Raw genomic sequence first — 20,299 nt, forward strand, 5'->3', positions numbered from 1 at the left:
TGAAAGAGGACCCCCTGTCGCTGTGGACGTATGCGGGGCAACCGAACAGTGTGAAGATGGTGTTCAGGGCTTTCATGACTGTGGCCGCGGTCATGTCAGAGCAGGGAATGGCGAATGGGAAGCGGGAGTATTCGTCCACCACATTAAGAAAGTATGTGTTGCGGTCGGTGGAGGGGAGGGGCCCTTTGAAATCGAGACTAAGGTGTTCAAAGGGGCGGGAAGCCTTAATCAGGTGCGCACCATCCGGCCTGAAAAAATGCGGTTTGCATTCCGCGCAGATGTGGCAGTCCCTTGTGACTGTACGGACCTCCTCTAAAGAGTATGGGAGGTTGCGGGACTTGATAAAGTGGAAAAACCGAGTGACCCCCCGGGTGGCAGAGGTCCTCGTGGAGGGTTTGGAGGCGGTTAATTTGTGCGTTGGCACATGTGCCGCGGGATAGGGCATCGGACGGCTCGTTCAGCTTTCCGGGACGATACAAAATCTCGTAGTTGAAGGTGGAGAGCTCGATCCTCCACCTTAAGATCTTGTCGTTTTTGATTTTGCCCCGCAGTGCATTATCGAACATGAAGGCTACCGACCGTTGGTCAGTGAGGAGAGTGAATCTCCTGCCGGCCAGGTAATGCCTCCAATGTCGCACAGCTTCCACTATGGCTTGGGCTTCCTTTTCCACTGAGGAGTGGCGGATTTCTGAGGCGTGGAGGGTCCGGGAGAAAAAGGCCACGGGTCTGCCCGCTTGGTTAAGGGTGGCCGCTAGAGCTACGTCGGAGGCGTCGCTCTCGACCTGGAAGGGGAGGGACTCGTCGATGGCGCGCATCGTGGCCTTTGCGATATCCGCTTTGATGTGGCTGAAGGCCTGGCACGCCTCTGTCGACAGGGGGAAGGTCGTGGTCTGTATTATGGGGTGGGCCTTGTCTGCATACTGGGGGGCCCACTGGGCGGAGTATGACAAAAACCCCAGGCAGCGTTTCAGGGCTTTGGAGCAGTGCGGGAGGGGAAATTCCATGAGGGCGCGCATACGTTCGGGGTCGGGGCCTATTATCCCATTGCGCACTACGTAGCCCAGGATGGCTAGCCGGTTGGTGCTAAAAACGCACTTGTCCTCGTTGTACGTAAGGTTCAAGGCTTTGGCGGTCTGGAGGAATTTTTGGAGGTTGGCGTCGTGGTCCTGCTGGTCGTGGCCGCAGATGGTTACATTGTCGAGATACGGGAACGTGGCCCGCAACCCATGTTGATCAACCATTCGGTCCATCTCCCGTTGGAAGACCGAGACCCCGTTTGTGACGCCAAATGGGACCCTTAGGAAATGGTATAATCGCCCGTCTGCCTCGAAGGCTGTGTACTTGCGGTCACTTGGGCGGATGGGGAGCTGATGGTAGGCGGACTTGAGGTCCACGGTGGAGAAGACATTATATTGGGCAATCCGATTGACCATGTCGGATATGCGGGGGAGAGGGTACGCGTCCAGTTGTGTGTACCTGTTGATGATCTGGCTATAGTCTATGACCATCCTTTGTTTCTCCCCTGTCTTCACTACTACCACCTGCGCTCTGCAGGGACTGTTGCTGGCCTGGATTATGCCCTCCTTTAGTGGCCGCTGGACTTCGGACCGAATGAAGGTCCGGTCCTGGGCGCTGTACCGTCTGCTCCTAGTGGCGACGGGTTTGCAATCCGGGGTGAGGTTCGCAAACAAGGACGGGGGTTGCACCTTGAGGGTTGCGAGGCCGCAGATAGTGAGTGGGGGTATTGGGCCGCCGAATTTGAACGTAAGGCTCTGTAGATTGCATTGGAAATCTAATCCCAGTAATGTGGGGGCGCAGAGTTGGGGAAGGACGTTTAGTTTGTAGTTTTTGAACTCCCTCCCCTGCACCGTTAGGGTAACTGTGCAGAATCCTTGGATCTGTACGGAGTGGGATCCTGCAGCTAGGGAAATCTTTTGTGCGCTGGGATAGGTGGTCAAGGAACAGCGTCTTACCGTGTCGGGGTGGATAAAGCTCTCCGTGCTCCCGGAGTCGACTAGGCATGGTGTCTCGTGGCCGTTTATTAGCACCGTTGTCGTCGTCGTCTGGAGTGTCCGGGGCCGAGCTTGATCGAGCGTAATTGAAGCGAGACGTGGTTGTAGTAGTGGAGTGGGGTCCGTTGTTGCCGTCCAAGATGGCGTCCGGGATGAACAAAATGGCCGCCCCCATACATCGCACATGGCTGGGGGGTCACAAGATGGCAGCGGGGGTGGACAAAATGGCCGCCCCCACGCGTCGTACAGGTTTGGGGTGGTCCAAGATGGCGGCGCCCTTCCTCCCCTCGTGGTTTCCGGGACCCAAAATGGCAGCGTCTGCAGGTCGCACATGGGGCGCTGGGGGGGTTGGGGAGCGTTAGGACCGCGCGGGGCTCCCTCATCTCCGGGGACAGCGGTGGTCGGGACCCAGGTTGGTAGCGCCGGCGGGTCAGACGTGGGGCGTGGGGGGGGGGGTTAGGGGGGCGTTAGAGACGCCCAGAACTCCCTCTTCTCCATGGGGAGTGGTGGTCGGGACCCAAAGTGGTAGGGCCGGCGGGTCATACATGGGGTGCGGGGGGGGGTTGGGGAGCGTAAGCGGCTTGCAGGGCACCCTGTTCTCCCGGGACCGCGGTGGTCGGGACCCAGAGCGGCTGCGCCTGCGGGTCATACATGATGCGCTGGGGGGGGTTGGGGAGCGTAAACGGCTTGCAGGGCTCCCTGTTCTCCCGGGACAGCGGCGACCTCGCGGGACCGGCACACAACCGCGAAATGGCCCTTTTTTCCGCAGCTCTTGCAGATCGCTGCGCGGGCCGGGTAGCGCTGTCGGGGGTGTTTCGCCTGGCCGCAGAAATAGCAGCGGGCGCCCCCGGTGCGACTTGGCGTTTGGACCGCGCAAGCCTGTGGGGTGTCCGGGGGGGGGGGGGGTGGGTTTGTCGCGACGGGTACGTACGGAGCCCAATGGGCTGCCGCGCGGTCGGGGCCGTAGGCGCGGGTATTACGCGCGGCCACGTCTAGGGAGGCTGATAGGGCCCGGGCCTCTGAGAGTCCTAGCGACTCTCTTTCTAGAAGTCTTTGGCGGATTTGGGAGGAATTCATACCTGCCACAAAAGCATCGCGCATTAACATGTCCGTGTGTTCATTTGCGTTCAGCGAAGGGCAGCTGCAGGCTCGTCCCAAAATCAGCAGCGCGGCGTAGAATTCGTCCATCGATTCTCCGGGACCTTGCCGTCTCGTCGCGAGCTGGTAGCGAGCGTAGATTTGGTTAACTGGGCGGACATAGAGACTTTTCAGTGCTGCGAACGCCGTCTGGAAATCCTCCGAGTCTTCGATGAGGGAGAAGATCTCCGTGCTTACCCTCGAGTGCAGGACCTGTAGTTTTTGGTCTTCTGTGACCCGGCCGGTGGCCGTTCTGAGGTAGGCCTCAAAACAAGTCTGCCAGTGCTTGAAGGCTGCTGCCGCGTTCACTGCGTGGGGGCTGATCCTCAGGCATTCCGGAATGATCCTGAGCTCCATAGTCCTTTTTAGGCACGCTTAATAAATTGTAGCGCACAAAGACTCCGTGAGACGAATAGAGTGAAGTCGATGAGGCTTTATTAAGCGTGTCTGTTCCCCCGCAGCTCGATAGTAGAATGGCCTGCGGGGGAGGACTCCGGCTTCTTATACTCCGCCTTCAGGGCGGAGCTAGAGGTCAACGGTCAACCAGGACCCGGTATCTGTCAGCCAATGACATTAGGGCTTCCAGTCCCACATGACCCCTAATACATACTACCACAAAGCAGAAGTGTGCATTTAATGACATGATAACCGTTGACTACCAATCAGCCCACCTAGCACCTAGAGCCAAAAATGAGCTAATTTAAGTGTGTAAACTCATTACGCCAAGTTGTGAATTGTTTTCGGAAAATTTTCAAATAGTTTTTTGAATACTTTATCCTTTATTTTATTTCTGTTTCTTTTACACTCTCAATCCGATCATTATTTTCCTCTTTGTTTCTCTTTCTGTACTCTGATTTGCCACTGTGTTCACTGCCTTTAATTCTCCCTTCATCTCAATCTTCTGCAGCCTGTCCCACCAAAGTCCTCATGTGGGTCCTCTGCAGCAGAGCTATTGTGTGATGTGTCATCAGACGAGCTGGAACCCATGCCATCCTTACCCTTGCTCTGGCTACAGCATAATTCTGCCAATGTCTCATCTCATGCAGAACCTGCCTCAGTGCTGCTTTCGAAATTACGCAGTGTCAGTATCTGAATTGGTGGCTGTGAATCACAGAAATAAGTCTGTGAATGTGAAATCAAGTGATGGTGTATCATTGTCATCACACTCTTTTTCCATATCCCAAAACCTCTCAGGTTTGCCACCACCATTCCTGCCTCCCGCCCCCCCCCCCCCCCCCGCCCACTCCCCCTATCCCCAACAGGCTTGTGAGCGCCGATGGCCACACCACACCCTCTTCTTTACATTCATCCTGTCCACAGAACTAGACACAAATGTAATGGGTTCCGAATTAAATCACATTCAGCTGTTTTATTTCTGCTTACTTTTAACCTCAGTCAGATTAACATTTGGATCTGCACTGGGCATTAGAGGCTCCTATCCAAAGCAGGCAGGAGCTTTGCTTTGGTAAGAAGATGTGGTGTGAATAGCTTCCACTCTACTTTCTGGCCCACAGTTACGCCAAATTCCATGTAGGAAAACTATGGCAAGAAATCAGGCTCCGTAGCACCTGTTGTTTGGACATTGTTGGTGCTGTTCAAGACCAAAAACCTGCACACTTGCACACATATGCTGTGAATTGCACTGGACCCATATTGATGAAGGTATTAGTGCCATGCGCAGCTAATGTCTGCCAGAGATACGCAGAACATGACTTCAATGAGCTGCCGACATTAAATTGGCACCAGTGCTGCCATTTTGGAACTCCACTTTCCAACCAATGGCCCCTCTTAATCTCGCACAGGCGAATACAGATTAAGCAATATGAAGAAACCCCAGCAATTGTCAACTATTCATATGTTGGTTGTAGGTTGATTTCTTCTGGATGTTGCTATGATTCTGCAGGTGTTTGATACTTTCTATATTTGCTTCAAATTGCGAAAGCTGACACTGAGTGATGTGGCAAGTGATGAAGGATTTTTTTCTGGCTTTAAGTCTTCTGCTCAAACCAGTTGCTCCCAGAAAAGGAAAGTAGGGCTTCCTCACAGCATTACACATAACTAAGTAAATGAGTAAAAGCTGCTACAAGAGCAAGGAGGAAGGGAAGAAGAGCTTTTAGTTGGAGGTCGTACCCACAGAGGGTCATTAGGGAACAGATCTTTTGGAGAACAGATTGTGGAAGTTCTGTAATGCCCTGGAGTCCCTTTGCAGAAGGATCCCAAAGTCATGAGTGGAGCAGCCTAAGCGTCCAGTGCAGTACTCAGACATTGGGTGGATGTTTCAGCAGTAGAAGCTGAGATATTGGCCATTAGATGCTGCATCACAGTTAGGTCCACCAGTGTATGCACAGAACTGGCTGCCACTTCCATGCTGTGAAGGATGGACTCCAAACTATGCACAAAGCCTTCTGTTGAGCTGGTGCTGGACACCTCCATGCTCCTTTACATTGGATGCAAATGGTTTCTGGCAAGCTTCCCAATTCACTTAACACTTTGTTGTATATGCCCATCAATCATCTTCTGCCCCCTGTCCCACCAAAGTCCTCATCTGGGTCCTCTGCAGCAGAGCTATTGTGTGATGTGTCATCAGACGAGCTGGAACCCATGCCATCCTTACCCTTGCTCTGGCTACAGCATAATTCTGCCAGTGTCTCATCTCAAGCAGAACCTGCCTCAGTGCTGCTCTCGAAATTACACAGTGTCAGGATCTGAATTGGTGGTTATGAATCACAGAAATAAGTCTGTGAATATGAAATCAAGTGATGGTGTATCATTGTCATCACTCTCTTCTTTGCTTCCACTGCCTGGCCAAGTTGCAGTTCTTGTGTACCTGAAAAGGAAAAGAGACAAGGGTAAGATGGGCAATGCAGTAGCATAGTGGTTAGCACAGTGACTTCACAGCTCCAGGGTCTCAGGTTTGATTCCCGGCTTGGGTCACTGTCTGTGCGGAGTCTGCACGTTCTCCCTGTGTCTGCGTGGGTTTCCTCCAGGTGCTCCAGTTTCCTCCCACAGTCCAAAGATGTGCAAAGGCCATGCTAAATTGCCCTTAGGTTAGGTGGGGTTACTGGGTTACGGGGGTAGGTTGGAGGTATGGGCTTAAATAAGGTGCTCTTTCCAGGAGCCCTTACAGACTCGATGGGCTGAATGGCCTCCTTTTGCACTGTCAATTCTATGATCTATGATGTAAGATCGTGGTGTGGTCTTGGGGGAAAGTAACTGGTACATGCTTACAACATCTGTACCTTGCAAATCATAAAGCGTGGGATGAGCAGGAGGTGGGATGGAGAAAGAGAATTAGGAATGAGGATCTCATCAGCTTCAATCATTTAATCTCCATTGCCAACCTTGACCTCAGCAATTGTTGTTGCAGTAATGGCCAGCACCTTCTCCGCCATGGGAGTTAGGCCATTCAAACATGCCTATTCCCCACAATTAGTACTCTTGCCCTGCAAGGGAGAGCTAAGTGTGGTAGAGAGTGCCATGGGAGTGTGAGTGTGTGCAAGGTATGAGCTATGGGTGTGAGGGTTTAAGCATTGATACGTGTGTGAGCGTGCGGTGGAGCATATAAATATGGCATATGAGTCCTGATTGTCAGAGATTGTTGCTGGGTGACTGATGGGGTTTGGTAAGTTGTCTGAGACTAATAGTAAAAGCTGGTAAGATATGGCATTGGAATATGCATTTGCTGACATTAACCACTCATTGAAGCTCTTGCACCACTGTATCCAGGCCCTCATAGCTTGACTCCTGGCATTGACATTCCACTACCTTTTGAGAGTGTGTATAGAGGACTTCCTGGTCCTTTGTGGATATATATCTCTCATTTCTTCCCCTCCTCTACCAAGGCCTCCAGTGCAACTTTGGAAAATCATGGAGTGTGATATCCTCTCTTGTGCTATTTGTCAGTGTTTCATAGGTCAGATTCACTTCATGTATGACTTTCAGTACACTCCTCTTTGAGAGAAGTGTAGAAATTTAAATAGCGTAAGCCAGCTTAAAAGGTGCTCGGAAGTTATGATTCTTGACCTCCTGTTGATGCATGCAGCAGATGAACAATACACTTAATGTTGGTTGCAAGCCTAAATGATGCTCATTAGCGTAAAGCACGTAGATGAAATGCTGCCTGAATTCCAAACACGGGAATCCCACATGCATTTTGGCAGATCGAATCAGGCCAGGACCTACTCAGTTAATGGTATGGCATTGGGGAGAGTTATAGAACAATGAGATCTAGGAGTACAGGTTCATAGCTCCTTGAAGGTGGAGTCGCAGGTGGACAGGGTGGTGAAGAAGGCATTCGGCATGCTTGGTTTCATTGGTCAGAACATTGAATACAGGAGTTGGGACGTCTTGTTGAAGTTGTACAAGACATTGGTACGGCCATACTTGGAATACTTTGTGCAGTTCTGGTCACCCTATTATAGGAAGGATATTATTAAACTGGAAAGAGTGCAGAAAAGATTTACTAGGATGTTGCCGGGACTTGATGGTTTGAGTTATAAGGAGAGGCTGGATAGACTGGGACTTTTTTCCTTGGAGCGTAGGAGGCTTAGGGGTGATCTTATAGAGGTCTATAAAATAATGAGGGGCATAGATAAGGTAGATAGTCAACATCTTTTCCCAAAGGTAGGGGAGTCTAAAACTAGAGGGCATAGGTTTAAAGTGAGAGGGGAGAGATTCAGAAGGGCCCAGAGGGGCAATTTCTTCACTCAGAGGGTAGTGAGTGTCTGGAATGGGCTGCCAGAGGTAGTAGTAGAGGCGGGTACAATTGTGTCTTTTAAAAAACATTTAGATAGTTACATGGGTAAGATGGGTATAGAGGGTTATGGGCCAAGTGCGGGCAACTGGGACTAGCTTAATGGTAAAAACTGGGCGGCATGGACTGGTTGGGCCGAAGGGCCTGTTTCCATGCTGTAAACTTCAATGATTCTATGATTCCCCACACCTATTTTCGAGAGTTATCCAAGTTAGACCCGCTGATGTTCAGAAATGCCAGGGGCCAGATTTTCCCATAGGGACAGAAAAACGTAAGTCAAGCCTTTTTGCGGTTTCCAAAACATGAGCCTGCCTTCAAACTCACTTTGCATTGTGTTTTGTGTCACTGAGGGACTGAGCAGGTTGCTTGGGTTTTACAAACTATGATTGGATTGGATTGGATTGGATTTGTTTATTGTCACGTGTACCGAGCGAGGTACAGTGAAAAGTATTTTTCTGGAAGCAGCTCAACAGATCATTAAGTACATGAGAAGAAAAGGGAATAAAAGAAAATACATAATAGGGAAAAGATTAGAATGAGTATAAGTTAAGTAAAAAGTGGATCTGTTTGAGAGAGCTCGCAGAGAGTCGCCTCGCTCAGGCGCCATCTTAGTAAAGTGCAGGAGGAATGTGGTGAAGAGTTATTTAGAAGACGTGCCTCTTCTCAGGGATAGGAATCCAACTCCCAAAATCATTTTTATGCCCATGTAAGACTGGTCCCATCACTGCCCCAACTTTCCTCCCAACCCCCATACCTCCTCAATGCCCATCACAGGTCCCAGGCTCCCCATGCTCCTTCATACCTCATGCCCATGCTCCTTCATACCTCATGCCCTTGCCATGCCCCTGCCATGTATCCTCTCTTACCACTCCCTCAGTATCCACTATGATCAACCTTAGGATGCCTTTGAAGTGAGCATTAAAAAATAAACTCCGAGCAATCTAATAGAACTGTCATGCAAGCCACGCTTCATTTGGAGAAAACATTCAAAAAGATTACATACCCTTATGCTGTTAGTCTGTTGAAAAAACAGTTATTCACTTACCGCATCAAACACAGATGGTCCTTGAATAACCTCTTAAAACTGTCAATCATAATATGAACACAGGCCCCTACTAAATTAGTGGTTCTGGAACTGTTGTAACTCAGTCTAACATCCATATTGGATTAGCTAACAAACACAGGACAATCTAAACAATTGAGTTGACTGAAACTCAAAGAAGACAGACTTTTTCTTTGTAAGCTACACCAGATGCCTTGTCAATCCAGGAGTAGCTGGCTTTTGCTCTCCAGGCAAAAAATGCTGATGGTTTTTCTTTTCAATTTGGAAAGAATCTGCATATTTAAATCACCTCAGGTCATTAAACCAGAGATCCAAAGCAGTGTTTACTTCCGTTCTGAATGCATTTGAGCACTTCCCTCAATAGGAAAAGTACTCTAATGGCTGAACAATGTTGGCCAATGTAATGGTCACTTTCATTTTGAGGACAGATCCCCATAAAGAATCTCACTCATCTGCATTACAATACAGCATCTAACATGTGAAGTTGGCAAAACATTTAGCACTTACCTGTTACAATGTAAATAACTCCTCAACAGGCTTTCCCCAGTGATGCCAAGCTCTCTAACAAAGTAGGATTTTGATAGGGTTTTCAAAATTCTCAACGGTACTGGAAGATCGCATGGGAGGAGGGGGTGAGGGGTGGGTAAAAAATTCAAATTTCTTATAGGGCTCACAATGGCGACCCCAACCTTAGAAGAGGTGCTTGTGGGGTCGCAGGTCAAGGCCTTCCCGAATGCTACACAAAAATTGTACGGGGCCGGGAAGGGAGATGAAATTGATATTTGCTGTCGGAAACCTCCAAATTTCAGGTGTCTGAACCCTATTCGCCCCTCCATTATTATTAATTATCAGAAGACGAAAATTCAAATACCCAGAGTTGACTGGCAAGTACAGATTTAAAAGATTGCTCGTCTGCTTTATTTCATTTTGATTTGTTTTATTCTACTGGTACTTAGAATTGTGCCAGTTGCTGTTAATGAGTTACTTTGAAGAGAATTGGAGATAGGAGATAGGTGGGTAACTGTAAGAGGGACTGGGAAAAAACAGTCAGTGCAGGGATCCCCTGCGGTCGTTCCCCTGAGAAACAAGTATACCGCTTTGGATACTTGTGGGGGGGACGACTTACCAGGGGTAAGCCATGGGGTACGGGCCTCTGGCACGGAGTCTGTCCCTGTTGCTCAGAAGGGAAGGGGGGAGAGGAGCAGAGCATTAGTAATTGGGGACTCTATAGTCAGGGGCACAGATAGGAGATTTTGTGGGAGCGTGAGAGACTCACGTTTGGTATGTTGCCTCCCAGGTGCAAGGGTACGTGATGTCTCGGATCGTGTTTTCCGGGTCCTTTAGGGGGAGGGGGAGCAGCCCCAAGTCGTGGTCCACATTGGCACCAACGACATAGGTAGGAAAGGGGACAAGGATGTCAGGCAGGCTTTCAGGGAGCTAGGATGGAAGCTCAGAACTAGAACAAACAGAGTTGTTATCTCTGGGTTGTTGCCCGTGCTACGTGATAGTGAGATGAGGAATAGGGAGAGAGAGCATTTAAACACGTGGCTACAGGGATGGTGCAGGCGGGAGGGTTTCAGATTTTTGGATAACTGGGGCTCTTTCTGGGGAAGGTGGGACCTCTACAGACAGGATGGTCTACATCTGAACCTGAGGGGCACAAATATCCTGGGGGGGAGATTTGTTAGTGCTCTTTGGGGGGGTTTAAACTAATGCAGCAGGGGCATGGGAACCTGGATTGTAGTTTTAGGGTAAGGGAGAATGAGAGTATAGAGGTCAGGAGCACAGATTTGACGTCGCAGGAGGGGGCCAGCGTTCAGGTATGTGGTTTGAAGTGTGTCTACTTCAATGCCAGGAGTATACGAAACAAGGTAGGGGAACTGGCAGCGTGGGTTGGTACCTGGGACTTCGATGTTGTGGCCATTTCGGAGACATGGATAGAGCAGGGACAGGAATGGATGTTGCAGGTTCCGGGGTTTAGGTGTTTTAGTAAGCTCAGAGAAGGAGGCAAAAGAGGGGGAGGTGTGGCGCTGCTAGTCAAGAGCAGTATTACGGTGGCGGAGAGGATGCTAGATGGGGACTCTTCTTCCGAGGTAGTATTGGCTGAAGTTAGAAACAGGAAAGGAGAGGTCACCCTGTTGGGAGTTTTTTATAGGCCTCCTAATAGTTCTAGGGATGTAGAGGAAAGGATGGCGAAGATGATTCTGGATATGAGCGAAAGTAACAGGGTAGTTATTATGGGAGACTTTAACTTTCCAAATATTGACTGGAAAATATATAGTTCGAGTACAATAGATGGGTCGTTTTTTGTACAGTGTGTGCAGGAGGGTTTCCTGAAACAATATGTTGACAGGCCAACAAGAGGCGAGGCCACGTTGGATTTGGTTTTGGGTAATGAACCAGGCCAGGTGTTGGATTTGGAGGTAGGAGAGCACTTTGGGGACAGTGACCACAATTCGGTGACGTTTACGTTAATGATGGAAAGGGATAAGTATACACCGCAGGGCAAGAGTTATAGCTGGGGGAAGGGCAATTATGATGCCATTAGACGTGACTTGGGGGGGATAAGGTGGAGAAGTAGGCTGCAAGTGTTGGGCACACTGGATAAGTGGGGCTTGTTCAAGGATCAGCTACTGCGTGTTCTTGATAAGTATGTACCGGTCAGACAGGGAGGAAGGCGTCGAGCGAGGGAACCGTGGTTTACCAGGGAAGTGGAATCTCTTGTTAAGAGGAAGAAGAAGGCCTATGTGAAGATGAAGTGTGAAGTTTCGGTTGGGGCGATTGATAGTTACAAGGTAGCGAGGAAGGATCTAAAGAGAGAGCTAAGACGAGCAAGGAGGGGACATGAGAAGTATTTGGCAGGAAGGATCAAGGAAAACCCAAAAGCTTTCTATAGGTATGTCAGGAATAAGCGAATGACTAGGGAAAGAGTAGGACCAGTCAAGGACAGGGATGGGAAATTGTGTGTGGAGTCTGAAGAGATAGGCGAGATACTAAATGAATATTTTTCGTCAGTATTCACTCAGGAAAAAGATAATGTTGTGGAGGAGAATGCTGAGCCCCAAGCTAATAGAATAGATGGCATTGAGGTACGTAGGGAAGAGGTGTTGGCAATTCTGGACAGGCTGAAAATAGATAAGTCCCCGGGACCTGATGGGATTTATCCTAGGATTCTATGGGAGGCCAGGGAAGAGATTGCTGGACCTTTGGCTTTGATTTTTATGTCATCATTGGCTACAGGAATAGTGCCAGAGGACTGGAGGACAGCAAATGTGGTCCCTTTGTTCAAAAAGGGGAGCAGAGACAACCCCGGCAACTATAGACCGGTGAGCCTCACGTCTGTAGTGGGTAAAGTCTTGGAGGGGATTATAAGGGACAAGATTTATAATCATCTAGATAGGAATAATATGATCAGGGATAGTCAGCATGGCTTTGTGAAGGGTAGGTCATGCCTCACAAACCTTATTGAGTTCTTTGAGAAGGTGACTGAACAGGTAGACGAGGGTAGAGCAGTTGATGTGGTGTATATGGATTTCAGCAAAGCGTTTGATAAGGTTCCCCACGGTAGGCTATTGCAAAAAATACGGAGGCTGGGGATTGAGGGTGATTTAGAGATGTGGATCAGAAATTGGCTAGCTGAAAGAAGACAGAGGGTGGTGGTTGATGGGAAATGTTCAGAATGGAGTACAGTCACAAGTGGAGTACCACAAGGATCTGTTCTGGGGCCGTTGCTGTTTGTCATTTTTATCAATGACCTAGAGGAAGGCGCAGAAGGGTGGGTGAGTAAATTTGCAGACGATACTAAAGTCGGTGGTGTTGTCGATAGTGTGGAAGGATGTAGCAGGTTACAGAGGGATATAGATAAGCTGCAGAGCTGGGCTGAGAGGTGGCAAATGGAGTTTAATGTAGAGAAGTGTGAGGTGATTCACTTTGGAAGGAATAACAGGAATGCGGAATATTTGGCTAATGGTAAAGTTCTTGAAAGTGTGGCTGAGCGGAGGGATCTAGGTGTCCATGTACATAGATCCCTGAAAGTTGCCACCCAGGTTGATAGGGTTGTGAAGAAGGCCTATGGAGTGTTGGCCTTTATTGGTAGAGGGATTGAGTTCCGGAGTCATGTTGCAGCTGTACAGAACTCTGGTCCGGCCGCATTTGGAGTATTGCGTACAGTTCTGGTCACCGCATTATAGGGAGGACATGGAGGCTTTGGAGCGGGTGCAGAGGAGATTTACCAGGATGTTGCCTGGTATGGAGGGAAAATCTTATGAGGAAAGGCTGACGGACTTGAGGTTGTTTTCGTTGGAGAGAAGAAGGTTAAGAGGAGACTTAATAGAGGCATACAAAATGATCAGGGGGTTGGATAGGGTGGACAGTGAGAGCCTTCTCCCGCGGATGGATATGGCTGGCACGAGGGGACATAACTTTAAACTGAGGGGTAATAGATATAGGACAGAGGTCAGAGGTAGGTTCTTTACGCAAAGAGTAGTGAGGCCGTGGAATGCCCTACCTGCTACAGTAGTGAACTCGCCAACATTGAGGGCATTTAAAAGTTTATTGGATAAACATATGGATGATAATGGCATAGTGTAGGTTAGATGGCTTTTGTTTCGGTGCAACATCGTGGGCCGAAGGGCCTGTACTGCGCTGTATTGTTCTATGTTCTATGTTCTATGTTCTACTTTCTTTCATTTACTCACGCCAATCATGCTGAATGTGTTCTAAAGACCGATAAGACATATGGAAAGATGGCAAACCGGTAAACATGCCCAAGAAGTGCTTCTTGCCCTGACACTGCATACACCCATGTCTGATGGCAAAATGCAGATGAAAGGTTCAGAATAATGAAGAAGACAGAAATATTAATAGGTTCTCCTTTTGAATTTCAGGGAATCCTCCCATCCTGCTCTTGCCAGACAGTGTACGAATTCGGCGATACAGCTTGTCATCTGAACGATATACGGACTATATTCAGAATGAGGAGGACATCAAAGCCATTGATTATATTTGGGATTCAGAAGATCCAGATCTCAGTATGTAAACAGTGTTAAAATTGGGTTTAATCAGGGCAGCACGGTGGCGCAGTGGTTAGCACTGCTGCCTCACGCTGCCAAGGTCTCCAGTTCGATCCTGGCTCTGGGTCACTGTCTGTGTGGAGTTTGCACATTCTCCCCGTGTTTGCCTGGGTTTTGCTCTCACAACCCAAAGATGTGCAGGGTAGGTAGATTGGCCACGCTAGGTTGCCCCTTAATTGGAAAAAATGAATTGGGTCCTCTAAATTAAAAAAAATAATAATTGGGTTTAATTATGCTGATGAATCTACTTCAGGTAATAGTGAGCAAAGATTAAAAATCCATGGATCTTATTTTTTGATATGATTCTGGTATTCCCAGCTCATTCCCAGCACCCCCAATTATCCCTAACTGCCCACACTCTGCATGCCAGACCTGACCGGCTCCATTGCAGGGGTAGGTATCTCATAACCTCCCACAATTTTCTTGGAGTCAGGCAAGCTTCTCAAAGATTCATGGTTCACGACTCCTCAGAGTGGTCATGAACCATTGTCTGGATGAGGGAACCTTTTCAAAGGAAACTTCAATAGATCCTATCTATGCCTCCATGTCAACTCCTGCCCCCACCCACCGCAATTGCACCTCATATCCTTCATATCAACCCAACCAATGCCCCACTCCAGGACTCCAATACCATGCTACTCTGCCCTCCCCCAACAATTTCTCATATCCTCCCTGCCAAGCCTTGCCCCTACAGCCCCAAAATATCCCCTCATACCCTCCACACCAACACATGTCTTCTGTTTACCCTCAATGGTTCCTCATGCCCTCTCTGCCAACCAATGCCTATCTAACAATGATATATTTTAAAAAATATATATTTACTAAGAATTTTTAAACAAAATTTGTCACCCTTACAAACAACCCCCCCCCCCCCCCCCGTAACAAAAAGAAAGAAAGCTCGCATAGCAAGACATGAACATGGTAAATCGATATGATACAGAGCTTCGTACGTTGGATTCCTCCCGTACATGTCAGTTTTCCGGATCATTCATGTATTTTCTTGCTCAAATGCCCCCCAAATAAACCCCCCCCTCCCTCCCTCCCCCCCCACCCCCCCCCAAGAAAGATACCCTCCCCCCCTGGGTTGCTGTTGCTGCTGACCGACCTTCATCTAACGCTCCGCGAGATAGTCTAGCAACGGTTGCCACCACCTGTAGAACCCCTGCGCAGACCCTCTCAAGGCAAACTTTATCCTTTCCAACTTGATAAACCCTGCCATATCATTTATCCAGGCCTCCACGCTGGGGGGCTTCGCCTTCTTCCACATTAGCAAGATCCTTCGCCGAGCTACTAGAGACGCAAAGGCCAGAATGCCGGCCTCTATCGCCTCCTGCACTCCTGGCTCGTCCACTACTCCAAATAGTGCTAGCCCCCAGCTTGGCTTGACCCGGACTTTCACCACCTTAGATACTGTTCCCGCAACTCCCCTCCAGAGCCCCTCCAGTGCCGGGCATGACCAAAACATATGAACATGGTTCGCCGGACTTCCTGAGCACCTCCCACATCTGTCCTCCACCCCAAAGAACCTGCTCAGCCTCGTCCCCGTCATATGCGCTCTGTGAACCACCTTAAATTGTATCAGGTTAAGCCTGGCACACGAGGAAGAGGAATTAACCGTACTTAGGGCCCCAGCCCATAGCCCCTCCTCAATCTCCTCCCCCAGCTCCTCTTCCCATTAACCCTTCAGCTCCTCTACCAAAGCCTCCCCCTCTTCTTTCATCTGGTATATCGCCGACACCTTGCCCTCTCCAACCCATACACCCGAGATCACCCTGTCTTGAATCTCCTGTGCCGGGAGCAACGGGAATTCCCTCACCTGTCGCCTCACAAACACCCTCACTTGCATGTACCTGAAAGCATTTCCCGGGGGTAGCCCAAACTTCTCCTCCAGTGCCCCTAGGCTCGCAAGGGGCCGCAGAGTGGAGCTGAGGCCACAAAGATCAGCCATGATCTCATTAAATGGCGGAGCAGGCTCGAGGGGCCAGATGGCCTACTCCTGTTCCTAATTCTTATGTTCTTATGTAAACGTCCCATCAATGAACATGTCCCCCATTCTTCTAATCCCTGCCCGTGCCAGCTCTGAAACCCCCCTTCCATCCTCCCTGGGACAAACCGATGGTTGTCTCTGATCGGGGACCACACCGAGGCTCCCATCGCACCCTTGTGTCATCTCCACTTCCCCCAGATCTTTAGCGTTGCCGCCACCACCGGACTCGTGGTGTACCTTGTCAACGAGAGCGGCAGCGGTGCCGTCACCAGCGCCCCCAGGCTCGTTCCTTTGCAGGACGCCATCTCCAACCTCTTCCATGCCGCCCCCTCTCCCTCCATCACCCACTTACGGATCATCACCATATTGGCTGCCCAGTAGTAGCCACCCAGATTCGGCAACGCCAACCCTCCTCTGTCCCTACTGCGCTCCAGAAACCCCCTCCTTACCCTCGGGGTCTTATTCGCCCACACAAACCCCATTATGCTCCTGCCTACCCTCTTAAAAAAGGCCTTGATGATCACAATTGGAAGGCACTGGGACACAAAAAAAAACCTCGGGAGGACCACCATTTTGACCGACTGCACTCTACCCGCTAGCGAGAGCAGCAACATGTCCCATCGTTTGAAGTCCTCCTCCATCTGCTCCACCAGCCTCGTCAAATTAAGTTTATGTAGGGCCCCCCAACTCCTAGCTATTTGGATCCCCAAGTACCGAAAGCTCCTTTCCGCCCTCCTCAACAGTAGATCGTTTATCCCCCTTTCCTGGTCTCCTGACTGTACTACAAAGAGCTCACTCTTCCCTACATTGAGCTTATAGCCCGAAAAATCCCTAAACTCCCTTAGAGTCTGCATGACCTCCACCATCCCCTCCACTGGATCCGCCACAGACAACAACAGGTCGTCTGCGTAAAGCGACACTCGATGCTCCTCTCCCCCTCGGACCACCCCCCTCCATTTCCTAGACTCCCTTAATGACATGGCCAAGGGTTCAATTGCTAATGCAAACAACAGGGGGACAGGGGGCACCCCTGCTTCGTCCCTCGATACAGCCGAAAATACTCCGACCTCCGCCGATTCGTAACCACACTCGCCACCGGGGCTCTATATAGGAGCTTAACCCAGCTAATAAACCCTCCCCCGAACCCAAACCTCCGCAGCACTTCCCAGAGGTCTCCCACTCTACTCGGTCAAAGGCCTTCTCCGCGTCCATAGGCGCCACTATCTCCGCCTCTCCCTCCACCGATGGCATCAATATCACGTTTAGGAGCCTCCGCACATTGGTGTTTAGTTGCCTGCCCTTTACAAATCCCGTCTGGTCCTCGTGAATCACCCCCGGGACACAGTCCTCGATCCTCGTAGCAAGCACTTTTGCCAGCAGCTTAGCATCCACGTTGAGGAGCGAGATCGGCCTGTACGACCCACATTGCAGTGGGTCCTTATCCCGCTTCAGGATCAAAGAGATTGTCGCCTCAGACATTGTCGGGGGCAAGGTCCCTCCCTCCCTTGCCTCATTAAAAGTCCTCACCAGCAACGGGGAACCCATCCGGTCCCGGGGCCTTCCCTGCCTGCATGCTCCCCAGACCTTTAATCAGCTTCTCCAACCCAATTGGTGCCCCCAAACCAGCCATCTCCTGCTCCTCCACCCTCAGGAACCTCAGTTGGTCCAAGAATCGTCGCATCCCCTCTTCCCCCGCTGGGGGCTGGGATCTGTACAGCTCCTCATAGAAGGCCTTGAATGCCTCATTTACTTTCATCGCACGCCGCACCGTAGCTCTCCTTCCATCCTTGACTCCACCTATCTCCCTCGCTGCCATCCTCTTACGAAGCTGGTGTGCCAGCATCCGGCTCGCCTTCTCCCCATACTCATACGTCGCCCCCTGCGCTTTCCTCCACTGTGCCTCTGCCTTCCCTGTGGTCAACAGGTCGAACTCCGTCTGGAGATTTCGCCTTTCCCTAAGTAGTCCCTCTTCAGGGGCCTCTGCGTATCTCCTGTCCACTCTTAAAATCTCCTCCACTAACCTCTCCCTTTCCCTGCCCTCTCTCTTCTCCCTATGAGCCCTGATGGAGATGAACTCTCCCCTGACCACCGCCTTCAGCGCCTCCCATACTACCCCCACCTGCACCTCTCCGTTGACGTTGGCCTCCAAGTACCTTTCAATGCACCCCCTCACCCTCCCGCACACCGCCTCATCTGCCAGCAGTCCCACATCCAACCGCCACAACGGGCGTTGGTCCCTCTCCTCTCCCAACTCCAGTTCCACCCAGTGCGGGGCGTGATCTGAAATGGCTATGGCCGAATACTCCGTTCCCTCCACTTTCGGGATCAGCGCCCTGCCCAGAACAAAAAAATCTATCCGGGAGTAGGCTTTGTGCACGTGGGGGAAAAAATAAAATTCCCTGGCATGCGGCCTGGCAAACCTCCACGGATCCACTCCCCCCATCTGGTCCATAAACCCCCTAAGCACCTTGGCCGCAGCCAGCCTCTTTCCGGTCCTGGATCTGGAGCGGTCCAGTGCTGGGTCCAACACCATGTTGAAATCCCCACCCATTATCAAGCTTCCTACCTCCAGGTCCGGAATGCGCCCCAATATACGCTTCATGAATCCAGCATCGTCCCAGTTCGGGGCGTATACATTTACCATTACCACCCACGTCCCCTGCAACCTACCGCTCACCATCACGTATCGACCTCCATTGTCCACTACAATATTCTTGGCCTCAAACGACACCCGCTTCCCCACTAATATTGCCACCCCTCTGTTCTTCGCATCCAGCCCCGATGGAATACCTGTCCTACACATCCCTTTCTTAACCTGACCTGGTCTGCCACCTTCAAATGTGTCTCCTGGAGCATGACCACGTCTGCCTTCAGTCCCTTTAAGTGCGCGAACACTCGGGCCCTCTTTACCGGCCCATTCAGGCCCCTCGCATTCCACGTTATCAGCCGGATTGGGGGCCTCCCACCCCCACTCCCCGCCAACTAGCCATCACCTTTTCTAGGCCAGTCCCGTGCCCGCGCTGCCCTCACCCTCCAGTCCCCCAGACGGGGGACCCCCGCCCCGACCACCTCTTCTGTGTCCAATTCCCCCTCGGCCAGTGCAGCAGCAACCCTATTCCACCCCCCCCACCCCCCCCCCCCCCCGCTAGACCCGAGTCTAGCTCTTTTGCTCCCCCCATAACACTCCCGTAAGTCAGCTGACTCCTGCTGACCCCGGCTTCCCATTGACCCCCCCGTGTGGGAATCTCCCCTCCCCAACAATCAGTGTGCGCTCCTCCACTCCCCCCCCCCACCTCCGTCCTTCCCTAGCGCGGGAAAAAGCCCGCGCTTTCCTGAGCCTGCCCCGCCCCGCCCCCTCTGGCACAGCTCCTGTCGCGGCCTTATTTCATTTCCCCCATCCCCGGGCCTCCCCTCCCTCCAGCACCGGCGCCCACCTTCTCGCACAGTCTTCTCATCCGATCCTTTCCCCATCCCCATTCATCACCCAACCCATGGAACATTTCCTGCGCGTGATTAAAACCCTGTGTACAACAAACATCCAACATCCCCCCCACCCCCACAAACCCTCAGTTTGAGTCCAACTTTTCAGTTTGGATAAAGGTCCAAGCCTCCTCAGGCGTTTCAAAGTAGTGATGTTGATCCTGGAATGTGACCCATAATCGCGCTGGCTGCAGCATTCCGAATCTCACTCCCTTCCGATGCAGCACCGCCTTGGCCCGGTTGAAACCCGCTCTCTTCTTTACCACCTCCGTGCTCCAGTCTGGGTAGATTCGGATCTCCACATTCTCCCAGCTGCTGCTCCGCTCTTTCTTGGCCCATCTCAAGACCCTCTCTCTGTCCGTGAAACGATGAAACCTCACCACAATCGCCCTTGGCGGCTCGTTGGCCTTGGGCCTCCTCGCCAGCACCCGATGTGCCCCATCCAGCTCCAGAGGCCTCGGAGGGGCCTCCGCACCCATCAGCGACTCGAGTATCGTGCTCGCATATGCCCCGGCATCGGCCCCCTCCACTCCTTCAGGGAGACCCAGGATCTGAAGATTCTTTCTCCTCGACCTGTTCTCCAGGTCCTCGAATCTTTCCGCCCACCTCTTGTGCAGCGCCTCGTGCCTCTCCAGCTTCACCGCCAGGCCCAAGATCTCATCCTCATTCCCATCGACTTTTTTCTGCACCTCCTGGATCTTTACCTCATGGGCCTTCTGGGTCATCCCTAATCCTTCGATCACCGATAGCATAGGCGCCAGCATCTCTTTCCATAGATCCTCAAAACAGCGCTTG

At 51.0% G+C, this 20,299-nt stretch overlaps 1 protein-coding gene across 2 annotated transcripts in view; it reads left to right on the top strand.

The window, feature by feature from the left end:
* The window catches only part of LOC140389325 (low-density lipoprotein receptor-related protein 2-like), a 534,533-nt gene that overhangs the window by 467,515 nt on the left and 46,719 nt on the right, over positions 1-20,299 (top strand). For both annotated transcript variants that reach the window (XM_072473491.1, XM_072473499.1), the window contains one exon: positions 13,852-13,995. In XM_072473491.1, the coding sequence (XP_072329592.1) occupies positions 13,852-13,995 (144 nt within the window). The remainder of the gene's footprint in view (positions 1-13,851; positions 13,996-20,299) is intronic.

The sequence above is a fragment of the Scyliorhinus torazame genome, chromosome 2 (assembly GCF_047496885.1).
Source record: "Scyliorhinus torazame isolate Kashiwa2021f chromosome 2, sScyTor2.1, whole genome shotgun sequence".
NCBI classification, from domain to species: Eukaryota; Metazoa; Chordata; class Chondrichthyes; order Carcharhiniformes; family Scyliorhinidae; genus Scyliorhinus; species Scyliorhinus torazame.